This window comes from Hylobates moloch, unplaced genomic scaffold (assembly GCF_009828535.3).
Source record: "Hylobates moloch isolate HMO894 unplaced genomic scaffold, HMol_V3 SCAFFOLD_9, whole genome shotgun sequence".
Taxonomy (NCBI): Eukaryota; Metazoa; Chordata; class Mammalia; order Primates; family Hylobatidae; genus Hylobates; species Hylobates moloch.
In genome coordinates, this window is record NW_026652284.1 from 9860715 (window position 1) to 9886227 (window position 25513).

At 48.2% G+C, this 25513-nt stretch overlaps 2 protein-coding genes across 7 annotated transcripts; both read left to right on the forward strand.

Annotated features, from left to right (window-relative positions):
- Positions 1–4030: 4030 nt before the first annotated feature.
- Positions 4031–5217, forward strand: CCL21 (C-C motif chemokine ligand 21). Of its 2 annotated transcripts, none has more exons than XM_058443761.1 (4): positions 4031–4221; positions 4324–4444; positions 4539–4721; positions 4997–5209. In XM_058443761.1, the coding sequence occupies exons 1-4, from the start codon at positions 4155–4157 to the stop codon at positions 5013–5015; spliced, it is 390 nt and encodes a 129-aa protein (XP_058299744.1). In that variant the 5' UTR covers positions 4031–4154; the 3' UTR covers positions 5016–5209. The 2 variants fall into 2 exon arrangements, with proteins under 2 accessions (XP_058299744.1, XP_032614781.1); XM_032758890.2 differs by having other exon boundaries at positions 4035–4221; positions 4795–5217.
- A 6335-nt stretch (positions 5218–11552) lies between these two features.
- CCL19 (C-C motif chemokine ligand 19) lies at positions 11553–24033 on the forward strand. 5 transcript variants are annotated; one of them, XM_058443754.1, is made up of 9 exons: positions 11553–11570; positions 14382–14434; positions 15317–15461; positions 19913–20046; positions 21580–21670; positions 22341–22476; positions 23189–23321; positions 23495–23588; positions 23679–24033. In XM_058443754.1, the coding sequence occupies exons 4-9, from the start codon at positions 20042–20044 to the stop codon at positions 23697–23699; spliced, it is 480 nt and encodes a 159-aa protein (XP_058299737.1). In that variant the 5' UTR covers positions 11553–11570; positions 14382–14434; positions 15317–15461; positions 19913–20041; the 3' UTR covers positions 23700–24033. The 5 variants fall into 5 exon arrangements, with proteins under 5 accessions (XP_058299737.1, XP_058299738.1, XP_058299734.1 ...); XM_058443751.1 differs by lacking the exon at positions 11553–11570 and adding an exon at positions 11604–11710 and having other exon boundaries at positions 15283–15461; XM_058443753.1 differs by lacking the exon at positions 11553–11570 and adding an exon at positions 11604–11710.
- Positions 24034–25513: the final 1480 nt, after the last annotated feature.

Below are 25513 nucleotides of genomic sequence, written 5' to 3' on the forward strand. Positions count from 1 at the left end.
GTCTGAGGACTGAGAGGAGCTTGGGTCAAAGCTGCAGGCTCCAAATCCCCAAACCCAGCTTAGAGTTCAAGTGGGGCTGTGGGGTACAATGAGCCCAGGCCAGCAGCTGAGGGCAGAGGAATGGCTCAGAAGACTTGGGGTCCCAGAAAAGGGTAATGGCTCTCTCATCATCCAAGATCCTCATTCTCTTCTACCCTGCTTCAGTGCCTCCCTCTCACCACCCCCACCAGCAGGTCCACTCACAGACTGGAGACGGGGTAGGGACTCGCTATCCCATCCTCACTCTCAGGGCAGCTGTTTTCTGCCCTGGATTTTGTCCAGCCAGTTTTCCACCTCCAGAAAAGCCCCTACTGCTTCCTTCATTTCCCTTAGGGCTCCTAACCTTGATTCTAAGCTCCAGGACCAAGCAGACAGACCTCAATATCTCCAGGATGGAACATCTGCCTGAGACTGCTCTACCACTGCAGGCTCAAGTTCACAGGTAGGGGCTTAGGGTTGATGCCTAATCAACCTAGATTCCTGCTTCTAGGAAGACCAGGCAGGGATGGGACCTAGGGGGCTGTGCACACCATCTGACACAACAAGAAGCTTCTTTGATGGCATGAATAAGGGTAAGGGAGACAGGCAGGTATCTTGGAGAGAGAGCAATCCTGAGCTTTTAGGAAAGAAAAAGGTACAGCCCCCTCCTCTTCCCTGACATCTCCCCTTTTTTTCTACAATCTGTGCCAGGCCAGAAAGTCTCCTCCTCCAGGGGATGTAGGGGGGGCATCACTCCAGCTTTCCTTTCCCCAGACCAACTTTGTTCCCTTTCACTGGCTCTGTGTCAATCTAGAGTGTGGGATGGGGAGCAAAATAGGCCCAAGTGGCTCTCCCAGCCCCACCTCACCAAATGCTTAGAATTACCTGCAGAACTTGGTAAAAATACACATTCATTGGCTCTATTCTGAGATTCTATTTAAGGCAGTCTGGTGTGTTGCTTCTAATTCTATGTTTTTAACAAGTCACCCAGGTGATTCTGAAATGCAGCCAAGTTTGGAAGCAAACTAATATAATATGACTTCGGAATTATCTGCATGCCCCCCTCCCAAGCCCATGCTATTCTATCTGTCTGAGAATTCTTCAGAGACATGCTGCTCACTGCTTTCTTAGTCACTTCCATGTAGGCAGGTGGGGAAACAAGGGAGCTGGGAATTTAAAACTTTCTGGTGCCAGGATCTGCCTCCAGACCAGGTGAAAGATCCAAGAAATCTTATCTCCTTGTTTTTGCCTAGTCTTGTTCCAGGAACGCCAGCTTCTTGCCAACAGAGTCACTCCCTGCCCTGCTTAAGGTCTCAGCCTTAAGGTCTCTTGAGTCTGAAAACCTCAGACTCAAGAGCTCAATTATTTCTCCTCTAGGCCACCAAATTCCAGCCCCTCTACTCTGTGGACCTTGGAATGAAACACCACCTCTTTATCCCCCTCCCAACAGTACCTCCATCTTCAACCCCATGCCCTCTGCATCCCATCCTTCCCCAAGAGCAACCCAATATTTCTGTCTCTGGCCATCGCTGTCCTGCCTACATGTCTCCTGACACTCATTTCCTCCTCTTCCTATGGTTTCCCTATCCTGTCATAAGCCATCCTTCAAAAAACAAGATGTAAGGAGCTTGCTCCTGGGTTTAGCACTCTGGAAACCAGATGGATTCTCCAGCTCTGATGTGAGGATTACAACTCTAAGGTCCCAATCCAGTTTTAAACATAGATTCTAAGTTATGACCCAATAATCCTCACACATCATATACCACAATAAACTCCAAATGGATAAAAGATTTTAAAATGTTAAAAATTAAACTACAGAAACAACATCATACAAAATGGCAGAGTAAGAAGTTATAGGGGTTGGTCCCTCCACCAAAGCAACTACTGAGGTGGAAAGAGCAATTGGAATCGACTCTTTCAGAAGTCTGGAGCCTGATTGGACACTTATAACAAGCAGGGGGGGTGGTACTTGATGAAGGGAGAGGTTGCTGGTCTTTCAAAAGACAGCATAATGCATGCACTAGCTACCAACCAACAGAGTGGGGATAGTAGCCCACATTCCTGAAGTGGCTGGGTGGTCACCGAGTGGGCAGGGGGAACCCTGTCCCCCAAAAATGAGGGGTTTGCATTTGCAAGAATCAAGGAGAAATAAGACATTTCCAGATAAACAAAACTTAGGAAGTTCATTAATAGTAGACCTGCCCACAAGAAAAGCTAAAGGGAGAAAGAAAAAACAAAAAAAACAAACAAAGAAATGCTAAAGGAAGACCTTCAGAATGAAACAAAAGGACAAAAAATAATAACTCACAGCCACACAAAGAAACAAAGATCTCTGATAAACATAACAACATAGCAGGCCGGGCGCAGTGGCTCATGTCTGTAATCCCAGCACTTTGGGAGGCCAAGGTGAGCGGATCATTTCAGGTCAGGAGTTTGAGACCAGCCTGGCCAACATGGTGAAACCGCCCCCATCTCTACAAAAAATAGAAAAATTAGCTGGATGTGGTGGCAGGTGCCCATAATCCCAGTTACTCGGGAGGCTGAGGCAGGAGAATGGCTTGAACCCGGAGGGTGGAGGTTGCAGTGAGCCAAGATCGTGCCACTGCACTCCAGCCTGGGCGAAAGAGTGAGACTCTGTCTCAAAAAAAAAAAAAAAAGTAACAACATTACCAGGTATGGTGGTTCACACTTGTAATCCCATTACTTTGGGAGGCCAAGGCGGGTGAATGGCTTGAGGTCAGGCATTAGCGACTAGCCTGGGCAACATAGTGAGACCTCGTGTCTACAAAAAATACAAAAATTAGCCAGGCATGGTGGCCCCACTACTTGGGAGACTGAGGTGGAAGGATCACTTGAGTCCAGGAGGTTGAGGCTGCTGTGAGCTAAGATTGTGCCACCGCACTCCAGCCTGGGTGACAAAGCAAGACCCTGTGTCAAAAAAAAAAAAAAAAAGATAAAAGCTGGTATTGTGTTTTTAGTTTGTAGCTCCTCTTTTTTCTATATAATTTTAAAGGAAAATGCATTAAACAATAATTCTAAATCTATGTCAATGGGAACACAATGTATAAAGATGTAATCTGTGACAATAACAATATAAAGAAGGGACTAAAATGTATAGGAACAAAATGTTTATATACTATTGAAACTAAGTTGGTATTATTCAAACTGGGTTATTATCAGTTTAGAATGTTAATTATAATCACCAAGGTATCCATTAGGAAAATAACTACAAAATATATAGAAAAGGAAAGCAAAGGGGAATCAAAATGTTTATGCTACAGACCAGGTGCAGTCGCTCATACCTATAATTCCAGCACTTTGGGAGGCCAAGGCAGGAAGACCACTTGAGCCCGGGAGTTCAAGACCAGACTGGGCAACATAGCAAGACCTCATCTCTAGAAAAAATAAAAATTAAAAATTAAAACAGTAGCCGGACGTGGTGGCATGTGCCTGTGGTCCCAGCTCCTCAAGAGGCTGATGCGGGCAGATTGTTTGAGCCCAGGAGCTCAAGACTAGCCTGGGCTAGACATGGTGAAAACTCGTCTCTACAAAAAATAGAAAAATCAGCCTGGCGCAGTGGTTCTTGCCCGTAGTCCCAGCTCCTGGGGAGGTTGAGGTGGGAGGATCACTCGAGCCCAGGAGGTGGAGATTTCAGTGAGCCAAGATCAACCACTGCACTCCAGCCTGGGTGACAGAGTTAGACCCTGTCTCAAAAAAAAAAAAAAAAAAAAAAAAAGAACTCTTACAATTTAATAATCAGATTTGCTGGAAGGAGGGGAAGGGTATGGATCCTGGAGCGTAGTGAGGAGACAGTCATGGTGTACCAGGGGAGAGGCAGTGAGGCCTGCATGAAAGCAGTAGCTGGGAATAGAAGGAAGGCTCAGGCCCAGACATATTCAACTAATGAGGACATAAAATTTGGCAGCTGAGGACTGTCCATTTAGTTTGAGATAAGTGGGGCTGGGTGCCAGCAGATCCAGCTTTCAGGAAGGAAAAGGAGTGGGGATAAGTTAAGGGAAGTGAAAGTGTCTAGCTACATAAATAGCAGGCCAATCCCAGCCCACGCACAGACCCCCAACTTGCAGCTGCCCACCTCACCCTCAGCTCTGGCCTCTTACTCACCCTCTACCACAGACATGGCTCAGTCACTGGCTCTGAGCCTCCTTATCCTGGTTCTGGCCTTTGGCATCCCCGGGACCCAAGGTACCAAGGCAGGGTGGGGCCTTGGATGGGGCTAAGGGGATCAAGAGGCCTGGGTAGGAGCTTGCCAGCAGCCCCTGGCTCCCTGTGAATCCCACCCTGCAGGCAGTGATGGAGGGGCTCAGGACTGTTGCCTCAAGTACAGCCAAAGGAAGATTCCCGCCAAGGTTGTTCGCAGCTACCGGAAGCAGGAAGCAAGCTTAGGCTGCTCCATCCCAGCTATCCTGTGAGTGGACACAAAGGGGTGGGCACAGGCTGGTGACGGGGTGGGGAGGGCATGGTGGGCAAGACTAAGAAGGCTTACCAGCCCCCACCCGCAGGTTCTTGCCCCGCAAGCGCTCTCAGGCAGAGCTGTGTGCAGACCCAAAGGAGCTCTGGGTGCAGCAGCTGATGCAGCATCTGGACAAGACACCACCCCCACAGAAACCAGCCCAGGGCTGCAGGAAGGACAGGGGGGCCTCCAAGACTGGCAAGAAGGGAAAGGGCTCCAAAGGCTGCAAGAGGTGAGGAATCTGAAGGGATGTGGGTAAAGGGGAGCCTCAGTCAGCCCCTCACACCCCTCTTCTGCCCTCATAGGACTGAACGGTCACAGACCCCTAAAGGGCCATAGCCCAGTGAGCAGCCTGGAGCCCTAGAGACCCCACCAGCCTCACCAGGGCTTGAAGCCTGAACCCAAGATGCAAGAAGGAGGCTATGCTCAGGGGCCCTGGAGCAGCCACCCCATGCTGGCCTTGCCACACTCTTTCTCCTGCTTTAACCACCCCATCTGCATTCCCAGCTCTACCCTGCATGGCTGAGCTGCCCACAGCAGGCCAGGCCCAGAGAGACCGAGGAGGGAGAGTCTCCCAGGGAGCATGAGAGGAGGCAGCAGGACTGTCCCCTCGAAGGAGAATCATCAGGACCCTGGACCTGATACGGCTCCCCAGTGCACCCCACCTCTTCCTTGTAAATATGATTTATACCTAACTGAATAAAAAGCTGTTCTGTCTTCCCACCCAACTACCTGTTCCCATGTGTTTATGTCCACCGAGATGCCAAAGTACCAACAGGGTGGGGTCACACACTCTGAACCGAGAGCTCAGGCTGACAAACGCTATGTTCCCATCTACCCCAAGAGTTTCCTTGCCTCTCAGGTGCCTGCACCCCTGAGCAGTTAAAGGGAGGTTGATGGACAGGGTAGGACCCAGTCTTCTGAGGAATCCTGCCAATGGAGAGATGGTGGACATGGAGCACACGCCCCAACAGCTCTGCAGACCTCTGAGACCCTGATTCTGTCCTGAACTAACTCCAGGAGTGACCTTCGGATCTTTTCCATGACCTTCAGACCTTTCCCCAGATATCCTAGAGGCTTCCTCTCCTTTCCCTGGGAACTATTCAATGAGACCCTCTAAGTAGTTCTTTGGAAGGGTCCCTAGGAGGGAAGTTGTGGCTTGGGCCCATCTATAACACAGACAAACACAAGTTATATTGAAACCTGCCCTAGCACAGTTCCAGCCCTGAGAGAGCCCCTGGGAGGCAAAGACCCAAGGGGACTTGCTTCAGCCCTATTCAGTGAAGCTCGGGCCTCGACCTCTCCTCTTTGTTTAATGGGGCTGTTGTGCTCTCCTTCTATTCCTATCTGGGCCCCTGGACTCGCTCAGCCTCCTTCCAGATGGAAAAACCTCCTCCCTTTTTTTTTCCTCCTTTCCTTCCTGGCTGGGATCCAGACTACTTTAGCCCCTTAAACCCTTTGAAGTCAAGGAATAAGTCCCCTGGGGCAGGTTTTCAGAACCCCAGGATTCAGGTGTGAATCAGTCTCCTCTCCTGGAAGGCCTCAGATGGCTCTCCTCTACCTCTTCCTCCCCAGAGTGAAGACCCTTCTATTCCCCCACTCACCTCCAGGCAGGGAGAGAAGAGGCCATCAGATTGGGCCAGGTAATGTGAGAAAGAAGGGAACAGATCCTGGGGAAGGGCAAGAAAGGTAGAAACCTCAAGGCCAGGCACGATGGCTCACGCCTGTAATCCCAGCACTTTGGGAGGCCAAGGCAGGCGGACCATGAGGTCAGGAGTTCGAGACCAGCCTGGCCAACATGGTGAAACCCCGTTTCTACTACAAAAATTAGCCGGGCATTGTGGCAGGCGCCTGTAATCCCAGCTACTCAGGAGGCTGAGGCAGGAGAATCGCTTGAACCCGGGAGGCGGAGGTTGCAGTGAGGTGAGATCGATCATGCCATTGCACTCCAGTCTGGGCGACAAGAGCAAGACTCCATCTCAGGAAAAGAAAAAAAAAGAAGAAGAAGAAGAAGAAAGGTAGGAACCTCAGAAGCTAGAAGTGGCTGCTCCATCACCTTTTCCTTCTGTAGGAGCCTGAGTATGCCACAGCACTTACCACCTATCATAACATCCTCAAGTATTGGCTTGTCTGCTCCTCTTGCAGCAGGTGAAGACAGGGCCTCTCCCCTACCTGTCCTAGGGCAGCAAGTGTGAAATTAATCTATAAACTCAGATATGCGAGAAATACTACTTTTGAAATGTTCCTTAAAGGAACTTAATTCCTACTCCAAGCTACTGCACCAGAGTGCGGATGAGAAATTCAACATCAGGCACTCTTGGGGGATCCCATCTGCCAAGGGTTATGCAAAGGTCACAGAAACCTCAAGTCCCAAGGGAGGCCTCCTACCTGCCTCCTACACCATCCCATCATTGGACATCAGTCTCACCAGTGAGCGTTCTGACCCCTGTGGTTCCAGCAGGTATATCTCTTCAAGTCCTAGACTCCACATTTGAGACATAAGAATTCAGATATGACAGCCTCTGGGCTTGGACTTGACCTCCCCAGATACTCCCTGAAGCCATCTACTCAACAGTCCTGTCACTTGCCCCATCACAGACAGAAATTAGAGCCCAGTGCCCACTCTGGCTGGATGTACACACTAATCCCTTCGCAGTCATAAAGAATTCTCTCCCTTTCCTCAGCCCCTCCAGGACATAACCACTTCCCCAAGTTTACAAGTTTACTTTTTTTTTTTTTAAGACCTTTTTTTTTTTTAAGGCTTGCTTTGTGGTCCAGGCTGGAGTGCAAAGGTAGGATCATAGCTCACTGTAACCTCAAACTCCTGGGCTCAAGGGATCCTCCTGCCTCAGGCTCCAAGTTGCTGAGATTACAGGTGTGAGCCTCTGTGCCTGGCATTTTCCCCAGTTTAAGACATTTACAAAAGGCCTTTGACATCAGCCTCACTTTGACATCAGGACATCACTCCCAGCCCTGCCAAAACTCTTGCCTACTCTATAGTGAAAAGAAAAACATAGGCAGAAAAAACAAAACTCTCTATTTCACTAAATTCTCCTGCCACACCTGCATGCCTGGTATCTGCCTCAAGCCCTGCTCTGAGTAAGCATGCAATATATTATTTATTCCATCAGATCATGAGTGGCTACTCTCCTTGTCTGCCTTCATCTTTGACAACATTGTCCTGTTCTTTCTCTTTTCTCTCTTATTCCCTTGATGCATAATTCAAAAAATATCACATAATACACACTCACAGTTAAAAAATATATCCAAAAGTACCAAAAGGTTTATTCTGAATAACATCATTTCCTACAACTTTAACTCTTATGCTATTTCTTAGTGCCATATGTCTAAGTACTTTGCCTATACCTCTGTTTCTTGATTTACCTATTTTAAACATTACCAGATGACTTCCTACTATAAAAAGTGAAGATTTAACTCTCTTGCCAACTCTCCTCTCCTGTCACTGCATCCTCTAAATACAGTCATACCATGATATTTAGATCATGATTATATTATCATATTTAGATCATAATTACAGTTTATATTATTGTGGATTACTATTACATAATAGGTATTATCACATATTACATTATTTTGACTATATAAATGTTCTCTGCAGACAAAAGCAGCTCACTTTTCCTTTGTCATTCATCTTTTTGTTTTTCTTAAAGGTTCTAATGCCCTTCGCTTTTTAAAATACCTCTATCTTGAGATTGCCTTTCAAATTCTTCATCATATGAGATGGATTCAAAACATAATGTTTAAGATATACGTAGAAGAAAATATAGGTGAATGTGTTTATAACTTCGAGGTATAAAATAACCTTTTTTCTTTTTAATAAACCGGAGACCAGGTCTCACTATGTTGCCCAAGCTGGTCTTGAACTCCTGGGCTCAAGCGCTCCACCTGCCTCAGCCTTCCAAAGTGCTGGGATTACAGGCATGAGCTACTCTGCTTGGCCAAAAAGAGTTTCTTAAACAAGTCATAAAATCATAAAACATAAATCATTAAAGATCAACACCATTAAATTTTAAAACAAATGGGAGTTCAGGGTAGGGATGGAAAATTAATTACATGCCTTTATTTTCACTTCTCACCGAGCCCCGACTAAAACTACAGTAAATTTTTTTGGTGCATGTATGCGTGTAAAGGCATAAACCAAGGCCAGGTGCAGTGGCTTACACCTGTAATCCCAACACTTTGGGAGGCCAAGACGCTCACTCCAGCTCAGGAGTTTGAGACCAACATGGGCAACACAATGAGACCTCGTCTGTACAAAAAATCAAAAAAGTAGCCGGTCTGGTGGTGTGTACCTGTGGTCCCAGCTACTCAGGAGGCTGAGATGGGAGGACCACTTGAGCCTGGGAGCCATATAGCCTGGGCTAAAAAGTGAGAGACCCCGTCTTAAAGTAAATAAATTAATTTTAAAAATAAAATAAAGGAATAAACCCACAAGAGCCCAAATGGGAGAGGAGATAAAGGTAACTTTCCAAAAGCCTACTGCTGAGACACGTAAATATTTCAATAAAAATAGATACAAAGCATAAAATAAAATTATAAATATGAAGGATTTCTAATGTCTTATTCATGAATACAGTAAAAATTCATATTTACTGAATATTCATATGCCAGTATCCAACAGGGAAACAATTAATGACTTCTACTAGAAATGTAAAAAGAAAAAAAAATCCTAAAGTTCACTCCTTCCTTGTCAATATGTTAAGGGCTTCTTTGATACAGATATAGAGGATAGGTGGGACTAGTAAAGAATTACAGCTAGCTAGGCATGGCGGCTCACGCCTATAATCCCAGCATTTTGGGAGGCTGAGGCGGGCAGATGGCTTGAAGCCAGGAATTTGAGACCAGCCTGGGCAACGAAGCAAGACCCCTGTCTCTACAAAAATAAAGAAAAAGAAAAGAAAAAATTAGCCAGGCACGGTGGCACATGCCTATTGTCCTAGCGACTTGGAGGCTGAGGTGAGAGGATCACTTGATTGCCTAGGAGTTCAAGGCTGCAGTGAGCTATGATCACACCACTGCAGCCTGGGTGACAGAGCAATACCCCATCTTTAAAAAACAAAAAATTAGAGCTAATAGATCTTCAGGCCAGGAGCCGTGGCTCATGCCGGTAATCCCAGCACTTTGGGAGGCTGAGGTGGGAGGATCTCTTGAACTCAGGAGTTCAAGAGGCTGCAGTGAAAAACAAACAAGCTTCAGTTAGTCCTATAAACCTGCGACCAATTCCAAAGTAAGCAGTTGGCCAGGCGTGGTGGCACACACCTGTAATCTCAGCACTTTGGGAGGCAGAGGTAGGAGAACGGCTTGAGCCCAAGAGTTTGAGACCAGACTGAAGAACATGGCAAGACGCTGTCTCTACATTTTATTACAAGAAATTTTTTTAAGTGAAAGCAAGTTTATGAAGAAAGTAGAGGAATAAAAGAATAGTTACTCCATAGGCAAAGTAGCCTACAAAAAAACTTTTTTAGAGTAAGCAACTAGGTTTCTTAAGAAGCCCTCCCTTCAGGATACTTGGGCCACACTTTGGCTGGCCACAATTCCTACTCATTAATGATATCCTTTCAGAGGGCTGTGATTACCAACAACTGTTGGGTTCTTTCTTTTGATACCTTTCTTTTAAAAATTAAAAATTATGGGCTAGGGGCAGTGGCTCATGCCTGTAATCCCAGCACTTTGGGAGGCCGAGGCGGGTGGATCACCTGAGGTCAGGTGTTCGAAATCATCCTGGCCAACATGGTGAAACTCCATCTCTACTAAAAATACAGAAATTAGCCAGGCATGGTGGTGGATGCCTGTAATCCCAGCTATTTGGGAGGCTGAGGCAGGAGAATTGCTTGAACCTAGGAGGTTGCAGTGAGCCGAGGTCACACCATTGCGCTCCAGCCTGGGCAACAGAGCAAGACTCCGTCTCAAAAAAAAAAAAATTTTTAATTATGGGGCTACCAGAACGACACACTAGGTATCCTCTACCATGCCAAATGACCTAGTGAGAGTCAGAGGGGTGGGGTCTCTCACTTGTTGTCTATGAAAGGTGATGTTAATTTGTTTCCCAGCTGTAATCACTTACCTGTGAACTACGTCTTAAGCTTCAGCTGGTATCCTTTGTGAAGTTCTTTTTCTTTCTCACATCCAGGCATTACTTCTCCTTGTATCTGGGGACAAAATAATGCTGTTTTGTTAAAGTCATCAACGTTTCTATCCTTTGCCATCAGTCTTGGGCTGGATTACCATTTTTATGGATGCTGAAATTGCCAACTCTCTTTTTTTCTAACGCCTATCTGTAATTCTATCTGTAATTCTTTTTTTGAGACAGGCTCTTGCTCTGTTGCCCAGGCTGGAGTGCAGTGGTGCAGTAATAGCTCACTGCAGCCTCCAACTCTTGGCCTCAAGGGGTCCTCCAGCCTCATCCTCCCAAAGTGCTAGGATTACAGGCATGAGCCACTGTGCCAGGCCTATATTTGTAATTCTTCTAGTAGTGCCTACTTTAAGGGAAATTGTGTGACCTTAAGACCTTGGTGACCTACATCTATTGCTATGTCAAGAGGCTGAAAGCTCTGTTTTCTTCAAGACAACCATTTCTCAGTTGGCAGCAAACTAAAACACCCCAGAGAAACTCTGTTACCATATTCTTTGAGACTTTTGCTTTAGAATCATGGGTTGTGGTAATAATAAATTTCAATCCAATATTAAGAGAATAACTGAACAGCACTTGTGAAGGCCTAAGCTGCCAGCGCCAGCTTCTGCTCAGGGTATCCCCTGCGCTTTGTGAGCCTCCGCCTGTTGGGAGGCGCTCACTGCCCTGCTCGGCCACCAGGAGGCAGCAGTCCTCTGTCTGCTAAAGGAAAACAGGCGTGGGGGTTGAATTTTCTATTCTCATTTCCTTCATCTTTCTAGGACCAATTTGTTTTCAATTATTTTTACGATTTGTTCTCACACGTATCTCATTCTAGGCCAAAGGTTGCGCGTTTCCCTGTGTCCACTTATGAGCAAGACAAGTTCCTTTTCCGCCCACGTCAGGCTATAGCCCTTCATCCTCCAGCCCCAGCCTCGCGCCTCGCACACGGTTAGCCTCTCAATACATTTCCGTGGAATAAGGAAACCTTTCTTAGCGTTGGCCCCGTAATGAGTGCTGTAAGATATCTATCGGGTGTGAGGGAAGTGCCAGAGGTGATGTGAAGCCTCCTTCAGCCTTTAAGCCAAACAGTAATTATTTCAAGACTTCAACACTGGGCACCTTGGGCTCTGGGTAAAACGGGAATATTTGGGGCGTGGGAAGGAAAGATAAACGCCTCATATTCGCCGACAAACACGGGCCTTCCCCCGGCCACCGGGCTGGGCCGGCCCCGCAGAGGACCCCCGGGGCTCGGGGGCCTGGGTGGCGGGGGTTTGGCGGGACGGGGGGTAATCTGCCCCGGGGTAACTGTCGTCCCAGGTCATCGGAGGCGCGGGCACCACCCACAGCCCGAGCCTCCCCCAATACGCCCGGCCCGCGCGCGGGGACCCCAGGGACGGCGGGGCCAGGGAGCCGGGAGGGCGCCAGAGGCTGTTCTAGGCCCAGGGACTTCGGACGCCCACGCACCGCAGCCTCTCTGAGGAGCTCGCGGGGTCACAGCCGCATGCGCCTACCCCTCTGCCGCAGCCGCGCCCCGCTCCAGATCCTCCCTTCCCAGGCTCGGAGCGCCCCCTGCAGGCCTAGGAGGGGAGATGCATGGGCACGCTCACGGGCGCGGACACACATCCGCACACGTGCCCCAGTCGCGCACAGCCCCACAGACACAGTTCGGGATACGCACATTCATGCATGCGACATACGCTAACCATCTAGTCAGGGTCCTCTCCCTACAATCATTCACCCACCCCGACCCCCACCACGGACTTGGTTGACTCCCCTGCCCCAATGGCTAGTACGCCCGCATTCAGGATCTCCCACCCCTGGGGCAGGGATTTGGCCAGACCTGGGAGCACGGAAGTTGGGCAGGCTCCTTGAAAGAGGGTGAGGCTAGGTTGGGCTGAGTGGGTTGATCTGCCCTGAGCTGGAACAAGATTCCCAAGGCTCAGGCTGAACCAAGAACCACGTATAGGCGACTTGGCTGGGAAGAGGTTGAACAAGGCGAAGCACGTAGCGCTGATGCCTCTGTACCTGTGGTCAGAAACTGTTTCAAACACTTCCCTGACCTCCAGTCCCCCACCCCCACTGGATTATCTAAACCAACAGCTGTGGGTAGGTGTCTTAAACCCTTCACCCACCGGGCCTGTGTCCTTTCCCTTTTTGCCATGATAGTGGGTACCTTCGTAACACCCTGACTGCCACCTCTTTCTCTTCCTGATCTGTCCATGTTGGCGAGGTCCAGGACTTAGAACTTGGACCTCTTCTAGCTACACTCACCCTCTTGGTGACCTCATTGTCTTATACCTTTAAATACCATCCATTTACTCCCACATTTGTGTCTTCAGCTAGAATCTCTTCCCTGAACTCCAGACTCATCCCAGCTACCTACTTCACATTTCCATTAATACGCCCAACATGCAGCTTCAACTTAAGTCTATACCAGGGTCCTGATCTCCCCACAAACCCACTCCTCTTCAATCATCCTCATCTCGTTAACTAAAATTATATCCAAGTTTCTTAAGTCAAAAACCTTGCAGTATTCTCTCCTCTTCTTTCTCTCATATCCTATGCTGAACCCCTCAGCAAAGTCTATTGGCTCTACTTTGTTTCCAGAATCTGAGCACTTCTCACAAACTCCACGCACCATCATCTCCTCCCTGGATTGTTGCAACGGCCTCCACCCTGGTCTCCCTGCTTCCCTTCTTGCACCAGTTTGGTCTACTCTCCATTCAACAGCTAGAAAGAGTTTACGTCAGATCATGTCACACTTGTTCAATGCCTTCCAATATATTGCTCCCCATCTCACTCAGCAGAGTATAACAATGGCCTACAAAACCCTGTGTTATCTGGCCCCTGTTATTATCTGACTGTATATCTCCTACCACCCTCCCCTTTTGGCCTCCTTGATATTCCTCAGATACACTCTTGCCTCTTTGCCCTTGCTGTTTTCTCTACCTAGAACATCTTCCCACAGACCTCTGCATGGATTTCTCCCTCACCTTCTTCAGGTCAGCTCTCTGCTCAAATGTTATTAGTAAGGGTTTTCCTGACTGCCTTATTTAAAATAACACCCTCCCTCAATACTCCCTATCCCTCTTGCCTTCCTTATTTTTCTTCATAGCACTTATTGCCATCTGAGATGGTATAGATTTTTCTTGTTTGCTTATTGTCTGTCTCTTTCATTAGCATAACAACTCTGCAAGAGCAGGAACGTGTATCTGCTGTGCTTACTGCTGTATCTCAGTGCCAAGAACGGTGTCTGGCACATAGGAGGCCCTCAATAAATATTTATTGAATGAATGTGTAACAAATGCCTTGTTTATTATTATTTCATTATTTCACCCTTTCCTGCTGATTCTCAGGGTCCTTCCCAACAGGCACTCCAGGCAGATGGTGTTGAAATTGAATTAAAACCTCTCCGCCAGCTTTACACTATATGATTGTGTCATTTAGGATCTTGGCAGGAAACAAATGGCATGCTCAAAAAAGGTTAATGGAAAAGAATTTAGTGAAGGGACCACTTACAGAGGTGAGAGCAGGATTGTTGTAGGCAGCCACTGCACATGAATTAGTATAGCTCCAAACCTCAGACCATCTCTTCTTCTAGGCAAAGTGTACACTAAATGTACTGCCCCAAATTCTGCCCACTGAGAGGACTTGCCTTAACCACTGTATTTCAGGACCAGCCCTGGCTGGGGCTGTAGTCAGCTGTCTCTTCCAGCTAATGCCAGCATACCTTACAGACCCTCTGTTAACTGTTTGTAGAGAACCTCTCCATGAAGCTGTGTAATCAGAGGAAGAAGCAGAAAACAACACAGGTAGGAGTCCACAGGTAGGAGCCATCTAGCCATGCTTTTGTTCGTGCCTTCCGAAACTTCAAGGTCTGATCTCATATATACAGTTCATTGCATAATAAATGCTGCTGTGCACATCCAACTATACCATTTGCTTAGATAGCACCCTTAGGTCACATTGTCACTGGATGAACTATAATCTGAGTTTTAGACCAGGGCCGCAAGGCCTATCAAGAACTGCTTTTCAAATAGAAAAGAACTGTTAGCAGAAGAAGCATGGCCTTACTCCACTACGCTAAGATTCTTTGCTTTAACTCTCCTACTAGGGCTCCTACAGCACACCCTTATCTGCCACAGACAACATGAGGTTCACTGGATTTGTGGGTCATTCAGCCAGAGCAGCAGGGCAACTTTCCCTGGAGCCTGGACCTCATTCAAAACTATCAGCTTCAGCTGGGCACAGTGGCTCACGCCTGTAATCCCAGCACTTTGGGAGGCCAAGGCAGGTGGAGCACCTGAGGTCCGGAGTTCAAGACCAGCCTAACCAACATGAACAAACCCCATCTCTACTGAAAAGACAAAATTAGCCAGGTGTGGTGGTGCATGCCCGTAGTCCTAGCTACTCAGGAGGCTGAGGCAGGAGAATCCCTTGAACCTGGGAGCCGAGATCGCGCGATTGCACTCCAGCCTGGGCAAACAAGAGTGAAACTCCGTCTCAAAAAAGAAAAAAACAACTGTCACCTTTATGAGCCTTTATGCAATACCCAGTCATTTTGCAGTAGTACATTTTGCAGTACATTTGGCAGTAGTACATATAAATACAGTATATATTGCCTCTAAAACCCAAAATGCTCTTTAACGTTATGCCCTAGATGACTATTTTTCAGCTTGTCCCCATCTCCATAGCCTGGAAATTTCACCACATCTTGAAAAACACCGACTAGGAGAAAGATTTATGGAATCCGCCTGTGAAAGAGATCCAGGATCTCCCAGCCCCCCACCCAATCAAGAGGATTCAGTTCTGGGAAACTGGCTTAAGTCTAGGAACTGGGTAAGACTGTAAATCCTTAATATAACCTGAAAATCAAGTTTCTGTTTACAAGGTCTAGAATTTTTCCACTTGTACGGGTCAAGTAGAACACCAGTAAGCGGTCCATCTATTTCATTACTAGGAACACCATGATTAATTAGCTACCACCACATATTCCTATGGGGCAAAGCACATGATTACCATTCATCCCTACAGATTTCATAGTAATTTCACTCACCTTATCACTCATGGTTAGGTGGTAACACCTGTCCTCTACCACGCAAGAATTCCATCATTCACCTTGAAATAAGGCTGCCCAGTCCCAAGAGAGCATCTCACAACCTCATCTCTAGCCTATTAAAGTCACACAGTGCTTTTCAAAGAGTTGGCATTCCCCTCACTGATGTGTTCTTGCTGCCTTGAAGAAGAAGGTATCTTTCTGGACCCTTTGGAGGTGTACAAAATAGGTAATTTCAACATTCATTTCTAACCTTTGAACTTCTTCCTCTACTTTACTATTCAAGGTATAGTCCAAGGACCACAGCATCAGCATCATTTAAAAGTTTGTGAAACATGAAGGCTGGGCACGGTGGCTCAGGCCTGCAATCCTAGCACTTTGGGAGGCCGAGGCGGGTGGATCATCTGAGGTCAGGAGTTCAAGACCAGCCTGGCCAACATGATGAAACCCCGTCTCTACTAAAAATACAAAAGTTAGCCGGGCGTGATGGCATGTGCCTGTAATCCCAGCTACTTGGGAGGCTGAGGCAAGAGAATCGCTTGAACCCAGGAGGTGGAGATTGCAGTGAGCAGAGATCATGCCATTGCACTCCAGCCTGGGTGACAGAGCAAGACTCCACCTCAAAAAAAAAAAAAAATTTGTGAATGTGAAACATGAAACATTCTGGGCTTCACTACAGACCTACTGAATAGAATCTAGTTTAATAAGATTCTCCCAGGTGAATCATGCACACATTAAAGTTTGAGGAGCAGTGTTCTACAACAGGCCAGCGAGGTTCTAGCACCTCAACCTCACTGATCACAGGCCACTGTCAAATCCAGACTTCCAGGAATCAACCCAACAGAATATTAGCACAACTCCCAGGTGCTCAGCTAATATTAATACAATGATACCCAAATCCTACATGAGAACACCTATAGCAATAAATTTGTCCTCACTGGTTCCTGGGATTCTCCCAGGACAAGTTGACAAGTTCCTGCAAATTTCCCAGCACCTACACTCTTGCTCTTGGAGCACATCTTGTACTTTCCTGTCTAGACAATGTTAGGATTAAACTTGTAGTACAGGCCTGGAGACTCTGAGGGCTGGTCAGGGTGGGTCCTGAGGAGAAAAGGCATGCCCTTTGCCAGAGAGTTATTATCTAATGGAAGGGAAGGTTGGATCCTTCATGGTTTACAGGGGAAGGGAGAATTATCTTCTACCACCAAGGAAGATTCAGGGGGATCTGAAGGTCCAAAGTTCTCAGCTTTGTTCATCTCTGCTCAAATGTCACCATTCCGAGTTTCAGAGTCCTATGACTTCCCAACAGTGCCTTTATTCTAGGATAAGGGCATCATCACTCAGACATGAATCCAAGACACTTGGGTCTTGGATCTGATCCTCAGCCATATCTGTCATGTGGCCACATACAATAAACATTCCTTAAGACTTCCATTTGAGTTAGAAGTTCATGGTCTAACCTTTTTTTTTTTTTGAGATGGAGTCTCGCTCTGTCGCCAGTCTGGAGTGCAATGGCATGATCTCTGCACACCACAACTTCTGTCTCCCGGGTTAAAGCAATTCTCCTGCCTCATCCCCCTGAGTAGCTGGGATTACAGGTGCCCGCCAGCGTGCCTGGCTAATTTTTGTATTTTTAGTAGAGACAGGGTTTCGCCATGTTGGTCAAGCTGGTCTCAAACTCCTGACCTCAAGTGATCTGCCCCGCTCAGCCTCCCAAAATGTTGGGATTACAGGCGTGAGCCACTGTGCCTGGCCTAACCTTATCTTTTTTATTGGAATTTTACTAAAATCAGAAATGGCCAGTGAGGTTCTGGCCTCAATGTAGTACTATAGTAACAATATAGTAATCACCATTTGCAATCATCATTTGTAGCCATAGTAAGTAACTGCCTCAGGTACTTTATCTCCTAATGTCTTGACTTCCAACATTTCATCCATGCCTCACGAGTGATAGTCTAAGTGACCGTGATGCTTCTATGTGCTCCAGATTACTTGTGTCCTCTTTTCCCAAGCACAGAGACCATCCATGCCCTCATCAAGGGCAAGCCAATCCTAGAATCCCATTTTGGGAATCTATGTCCTGGTACTACCAATTATATCAGTGAGGACCCTGGCAGGAAACAGCACACTCCAAGGATACAGGGAAAACCATGTTTCCCTACTCTCTACTCCCTCTCACCACTCAATACTTTTGTGACCTCTGGTTACCCATAAGTGTGGGGGGATTTCTCCCCACCAAGAAATTCTCTGGCAGACAGTTCCTCAGTGGACACCAGACGGGTGTCCCCTAATTCAATTCAATTCTGACATCATTTACCTGGAGGTAGCATCAGATCCCACAAGTTGAGGGTTCAGTTCCACAAGACTGCCCCCTTACTTCAGATACCAATTGCAAGCACAGAGTGTGGCCTATGCTTCTGACTGACCAGCTATAAATAAGGTTTCCACAACCCACCTGGGGTTCAATTAATTTGCTAAAGCAGCTCACAAAAGTCAGGGAAACACTTGCTTATGCTTACCCATTTATTATAAAGGATATTACAAAGGACAGATAAACAGCCAGATGAAAGGGATGCACAGAGTGAGGTATGGGGAAAAAAAGGTGTGGAGCTTCCATGCCTTCTCTGGGCACCCTCCTCCAGAACCTCCATGTTTTCAGCTATCCAGAAGCCCCCACCCCAACTTAGTACTTTCGGGTTTTTAATGGAAGTATCAGTACCTAGGTATAATTGATTACATCATCAGCCATTGGTTTATCAACTCAAGCTTCAACCCCTCTTCCCCTACCCAGAGGTGGGGAGTGGGTGGGACTCCCCACCACTAGAGAATGTTAGAGAATGTTCCAACTCTCTAACCACGTGGCTGGTTCTTCTGCTGACTAGTTCCCATCCAGAGGCTGTCTAGAGGCCCCCAGCCACCAGTTATCGCATCAGCATAGAAAAGACACAATCTCTCCCAAGATTCCAAGGAAGATGAAGACCAGGTATATATTTCACAATATCACATACACTCAAAAAAATTTAACTGGAAAGATTTTAATAAAGGGACAATTTAAGAGATTGGGTCAGGATTAAGGAACCAACATGGGATGATAGGCAGTTGGGGTATAGCAATGGTGAGAAGCCATTGAAGGGGCAAGAGGAGGGAACAGTGTTTCCAAAGCCTGTCATCCCAGCACTTTGGGAGGCCGAGGTGGGTGGATCACCTGAGGTCAGGAATTTGAGACCAGACTGTCCAACATGGTGAAATCTCGTCTCTATTAAAAATACAAAAATTAGGCCAGGCACGATGGCTCACACCTGTAATCCCTGCACTTTGGGAGGCCAAGGTGGGTGGATCACCTGAGGTCAGGAGTTCAAGACCAGCCTGGCCAACATGATGAAACCCCATCTCTACTAAAAATACAAAAAAATTAGCTGGGCGTGTTGGTGGGTCCCTGTAATCCCAGCTACTCAGGAGGCTGAGGCAGGAGAATCATTTGAACCCAGGAGGCGGAGGTTGCAGTGAGCTGAGATTGTGCCATTGCACTCCAGCCTGGGTGACAAGGGTGAAACTCCATCTCAAAAAAAAAAAATTTAGCCAGGCATGGTGGCGCATGCCTCTAATCCCAGCTACTCAGGTGGCTGAGGCAGGAGAATTACTTGAACGTGGGAGGCAGAGGCTGCAGTTAGCTGAGATTGTGCCACTGCACTCCAGCCTGGGTGACATATTGAGACTCTGTATCAAAAAAAGAATAGAGATAGACCCATGGAAGGGAGGCAATCCAAAAGGATCACTGTAGACCAGTGGGCCTCAATCTGTAGACCACTTTGGGAGGCCAAGGTGAGCCTTGGGATTCTCCTGCCTCAGCTTCCTGAGTAGCTGAGGAGTCAGGAGTTGAGATGGGGTTTCACCATGTTGGCCAGGCTGGTCTCAAACTCCTGTTCCAGATAAACAAAACTTAGGAAGTTCATTAATAGTACACCTGCCCATAAGAAAAGCTAAAGGGAGAAAGAAAAAACAAACAAACAAAGAAATGCTAAAGGGAGACCTTCAGAATGAAACAAAAGGACAAAAAGTAATAACTTACAGCCACACAAAGAAACAAAGATCTCTGATAAACATAACAACATAGCAGGCCGGGCACAGTGAACTTCTTGGATATGTATATTCATACTTTTCATCAGATTTCAGATGTTTTGTCATTATTTCTTCAATTTTTTTAATGCCCTGTTCTCTCTATTCTCCTCCTGAGACTCCTGTGATGAGGTACATTTGATGGTATCCCTGAGGCTCATTTGGATCTCAAACTTTAGCACATATCAGAGTCACCTGGAGAGTGTGTGAAAATGCAGTCTGCTGGACCCCATCCTCAGAGTCTCAGATGTGGTAAGTGAGAAGTAAAATCTAAGAATTCGTGTTTCTAACAAGCTCCCAAGTTATGCTGCTGCTGCTGCCCAAAGGCTACTCTTTGAGAACAACTGCCACAGGGGAAATTATTCACTGCCAGAACTGCAGCAAGATGAAGGATTTGGGGAATTAATACCCCAGCCTCTCTCCTTCCACCACTGATCTCCTGTTGCTGCTTCCCATGGGCCAGCCCCAAACAGAAGCCAGAGAGCAGGCGACCCTGAATAATGCTATCTGCAGAGGTCAGCCTTCCAGGGAGCAGAGCAGGGCCATGAAGAGTGGAGAATGGATAGGATGGGGCAAACAGAATAACCAGAACCACCACGGACAGAAGAATGGATAGATCAGTGGAAAGAGGGGTGGACGGATGAATTAATGAACGGATACCTGAATAAAAGGATAGAAGGCCAGGCATGGTGGTTCACGCCTGTAATCCCAACACTTTGGGAAGCGGAGCCGAGCAGATCATTTGAGGTCAGGAGTTCGAAACCAGCCTAGCCAACAAGGTGAAACCTCACCTCTACTAAAAATACAAAAATTAGCCGGGCGTGATGGTGGGTGCCTGTAATCCCAGCTATTCAGGAGGCTGAGGCAGGAGAATCCCTTGAGCCCGGGAGATGGAGGTTGCTCTGAGCCAAGATCGCGCAATTGTACTCCAGCCTGGGTGACAGAGTGAGACTGTGTCTCAAAAAAAAAAAAAAAGGACAAAAGAAGAACAATGGCTAACAGAGCTTATTGTGCATCAGGCTCTAAGCTAAGGGCTTTACTCAGGGTACCTCATTTAATCCTAAGAAGTAGATCTTCTGCCATTCCCATTTTACAAATAAGGACACTAAGACACAGAGACTGGAGAATTTTCACCTTGTCGCAGTTAGTAAGTGGTGGAATCTGAATCCCAAGCTGGGCACTCTGTCTGCAGAGTCTCCCTCCTCTGCACCGTGTACTACCCGCGCTGTGCCATGACCAAGTGGCAGACAGGCAGTGTGGGGTGGAGGTAAAGACTGCAAACCCTAGAGCACACCTGGGTCCAAATCATGCTCCAGTACTTACTAGCTGTGTGGCTTTGTGCTCTGAGCCTCATGTTCCTTATGTGTAAAATAAGAATAATAATGTGAAAATAAGAAAAACTACATCAATGGTATTGTTTTGGGAAAGTTAAGCAAGGTAATAGTAGTAAAGTCCTTGATATAGAGCCTAGCACATAGTAAACAATCAAAAATACCATTACTATTATTATGATTAATGAATGGAAAGAAGCTAAGTCAGAAATTTCAGAGGGAAATGCTCCCCCTCCCTCTCTGCATCCAAAAGAGGGTCTAGGGCTTGGGTGACGACGGGTGAATGGGCGTTTCATATTTAGTTTCTCTTTCGAGGCCTTCTCTTCTGACCTTTCTCATAGGGATGGGAAGTCACTTGTCCCCTCCCCCATCGGCCGATTCCTTGAAATTTTAAGATTTGTCTGAATATGAGCTGGCCAGCCCCTCTCCTTAGAAATCCCCTCTTGGTTCCCAGGACTGAGAAAAGCGGGAAAATGAAGGGGGCTATTCCAAGCCAGGCTCCCTCCAGCTGTTCCTTTGACCCAGGTGTTGGACATAGGAAAACGGTAAATAGAGGAAGGGGAGGGTTTGCTGAGCCCCAGAGGCCTGAGATGTGGGATGGGGGTCCTGGGCCTCCTCCCAAGGTACCTGGCCTTTCAGCTCTGCTTGCCCCAAGGGAAGGACTGGTTCCCACATGGTGGGTGGGCAGGCACCGTGATGACCTTGGAGGCCACCCCAGGCTCTCATGGTTGTCCTGAGGGTGCCAGGGAGCCTTCTTCACCACCAGCCTCCCAAGAAAGAAGCACCAGTAAGGACAAGGGATAAACCTAAAGAAGGGAGCACAGTTCCTCACTGTGGCCCCCACTTTTGACCATCACTTCTGAACCCCAGCTTCATGGTTGATGATGCAAATGCCACCAGTGGGATGACAGGGCAATCCCTCTCTCTGGAGAAACAGTGCACACCCGCCTTTACTGGGCCAGACTGCAGACTTAAGTTCTCAGAGCAGGAGCCAAGGAAAGCAGAAGGAAAGGGCAACCGCAGGGGGAAGAAGGGGGGGCAGGGTGAGATTCTGCCAGAAAGAGGGGGGTAACAGGGGAATCACAGAATGGGACATGAAGGGGAATTTCAGGCAGAGAAAGTGAAATGGCGCTGGCCATAAATAAGAGTCAGCTGCAGGGCTCACATTCCCAGCCTCGCATCACTCACACCTTGCATTTCACCCCTGCATCCCAGTCGCCCTGCAGCCTCACACAGATCCTGCACCCACCCAGACAGCTGGCGCTCACACATTCACCATTGGCCTGCCTCTGTTCACCCTCCATGGCCCTGCTACTGGCCCTCAGCCTGCTGGTTCTCTGGACTTCCCCAGGTAAGGCTGAAGGGAGAGTCAGGGTCAGGGGCAGTGGGGGGCTGGCAGTGGGTAATGTCTAGATCTCAGATTGCTTGGCACTGGACGTAAGGGACATGGGGAGTTCAAGCGAATGCTTAGGTCTGCATGTTTTGGTGAGCCTGGCGGGTCCCTGCATGTGTGCCTGTAAGTGTGGGTGTCCCTGTGCCCCTGAATCCCAATGCAGGTGTGTCTCTTAGCACATCCTGGGGCCTATGGCTGTGGCTGTCTCTGCAAGCTCTATTTCCTGCTGCCTCAGTTTCCCAGGCAGAAGGAGATTTGCTTAAGGTAGGGAGAATGGCAGACACTAAGCCAAGGCTGATATTTAAAAATTTTAGCAATTAATAATGCTCCTAACACCAGCCTACCCCACTCCACGCCCCTCCCACACTGTGACCTGCATTAACTCTTTACTTGCTGGATTGTCCTGGGAGAGTGGTTGGGGTGATCAGGGCAGCAGGAAGTCATTTGTGGGGCTCAGGGCAGTGGTTATTTACAAAACAGTTTAGAAGTATGACAATATATTTAGCAACCAGTAGAGCCACAGCCATATTGGTGCATAATGGCTGAATACCAGGTCTAACTCCTCCCCCACCCCACCAGACACACACACGTGTTCTCAATCCGAGCTAGGGCCATGGCCATGCCACCCTCAAGGGTCCCTGTGTCCTGTCACCTTCTTTCCCTATCCCAGCCCCAACTCTGAGTGGCACCAATGATGCTGAAGACTGCTGCCTGTCTGTGACCCAGAAACCCATCCCGGGGTACATCGTGAGGAACTTCCACTACCTTCTCATCAAGGATGGCTGCAGGGTGCCTGCTGTAGTGTGAGTTGTGGGGAGGGTGTCTAGCCTCATCTCCCATTTTAGCCCCTGTTGAGACTCCCACCTTATTATTCCCCTTCTCCATGCCAAGCCCAACCCCTTCAAGGAAATCCCTGAAACAGGTTCCCAGACATGCTGGATTCTGGGGCTCCATTCTCTCTGGCCTCTCACCCCAGGTTCACCACACTGAGGGGCCGCCAGCTCTGTGCACCCCCAGACCAGCCCTGGGTAGAACGCATCATCCAGAGACTGCAGAGGACCTCAGCCAAGGCAAGCCTGGCCCTCCCTGGCCCTGTCTCCTCCCTCTGAGCTCCTGTCTAAGATTCCAGCCCATGACCCTTCCTCTCCTGCCTCCTCTAGATGAAGCGCCGCAGCAGTTAACCCATGACAGCGCCAGAGGGAGCCCGGAGTCCGAGTGAAGCATTGTGAATTATTACCTAACCTGGGGAACCAAGGACCAGAAGGAAGGACCAGGCCTCCAGCTCCTCTGCACCAGACCTGACCAGCCAGGACAGGGCCTGGGGTGTGTGTGAGTGTGAGTGTGAGCGAGAGGGTGAGTGTGGTCAGAGTAAAGCTGCTCCACCCCCAGACTGCAATGCTACCAATAAAGCCACCTGGTGTTTACAACTAATTGATCACAACCCGTTACAGATTTCTTTGTTCTTTCTCCACTCCCACTGCTTGACTAGCCTTAAAAAATAAAAATAAAAATATAAAAAAGCCACGTGGCACCCATAGATCTGTCTGCTGTTTGCTGTCTAGCCAGGTGGACAGGAATAGGAAGGGGGAGGTGGAATGGCAGGATCTATTTTCTCTTCTGTGGCCTAGGGGGTCTCCTCGCTCACCTCCACTTAACAACCTGATGCTCTCAGGATCAGCCTCATTGCTTTCCATAGTTCAGCGACACTAAGCTTGGGTCAGTTCCCTGAATAAGCCAGCATCTCATGCCTCCCAGTCTTTGCTCTCCAAGGCAGGTGTTCAAGCATCCAGGTGTCTGAGGGGTCCAGTGTCACTGGGGGGAAGGGAGTTGTGGGGAACCAGCTCTCACGGCTGGGGGAGGTGGAGTGGGGCAAAGGGCCCAGCTCTACTGCCTGGGGGGAAAATACCCATCCACCCATGCCCTTCCCTTGGTCTGGCACACTCTTCTCTCTCCTCTGCCCACCTGGCTTCCCATCTGGGTCCAGATGCCTCTTCCTCCAGGAAGCCTTCCCTGACCCCAGGCTGGGTTAGGTAGCCTCCTGCAGTGGCCCCTCACAGCATTCATCACACTGACTTATATTTGCTGGTTTGTCCAAATTTGTGCAAATTCTTGGACTGGGATCACATCTGTTTTGGGTTCCACTGTTTTTCTGGTGTCCAGCATGCTGCTTGGCACAAGGCAGTCCCTCAATAAATATTTGTTTAGAGAATGAATACATATGTGAGGAAAGGCTCAGCAGCCAGGGCTGAGGGTCCATCTGTTCATCCTGTCCATACAGAATCTGACCTCCAGGCCAGCCTTCCTCTCTCAGCCAAACTGAGCAAGGTCCAGCCCCATCTTTGCAATCCTGGGGCCATGCCTCTCAGGGACACTGACAGACAGACCTGGGAGTCAGAGGTCAGAGACAGGAGAGAGGCCCACGGGGTGGAAGAAGGAGTAGCCAGGGAAGCACAGGAGAGTCCACAAAAAGCAGCCCTACCACCACCCCTACAGTCTACATGGGCTCCAGGGCTCAAAGGCAACACTGAGACCAGAGACATCTCCCCAGATGAGACCAGAAAGGAATCTCAGCTCTAGGAGATGAGAGCCGTGTGACTCTTGGAGCATCCCACAGGGCTTCTCTGTACAGAGTGAGCACCTCATACTTGAGAAGTCCCCTGGGGAAGCAGGCTAGCCTCCAGATGGTGTTCTCTAAGGGCCTCTCCAGCTGGGAGTGACAAGTCTGTGCCAATGGGGTCAGATGACAGCAAGGAGGCCAGATTGAGCACCCTTGCCTGGGAAGAGAGCTGTCATTGTATCAGGTATACCTCAGCCAGTAACAAAACCAGGCCTGGGCAGGCCTTGAAAAGGGAGAAATGGTGAGGGAGTTGTGGCAGCCCCTCCTCACTGAGAACATGACATCCTCTTCCTCTCCTCTGCTCCCAGATGCAGCTGTTCAAAACCTTGGGTATCCCAGGTCTCAGGATCACCTGGGATACCAGGTGGGTGGGAGGGA

Coding starts and splice junctions, on each gene's coding strand:
- CCL21 (XM_032758890.2), top strand. CDS start 4,155: ATGGCTCAGTCACTGGCTCTGAGCCTCCTTATCCTGGTTCTGGCCTTT. Junction 4,222..4,323: donor TGGCATCCCCGGGACCCAAG/GTACCAAGGCAG, acceptor CCCACCCTGCAG/GCAGTGATGGAGGGGCTCAG. Junction 4,445..4,538: donor TGCTCCATCCCAGCTATCCT/GTGAGTGGACAC, acceptor CCCCACCCGCAG/GTTCTTGCCCCGCAAGCGCT.
- CCL19 (XM_058443754.1), top strand. Junction 22,477..23,188: donor GGTTCTCTGGACTTCCCCAG/GTAAGGCTGAAG, acceptor TCCCTATCCCAG/CCCCAACTCTGAGTGGCACC. Junction 23,589..23,678: donor TGCAGAGGACCTCAGCCAAG/GCAAGCCTGGCC, acceptor TGCCTCCTCTAG/ATGAAGCGCCGCAGCAGTTA.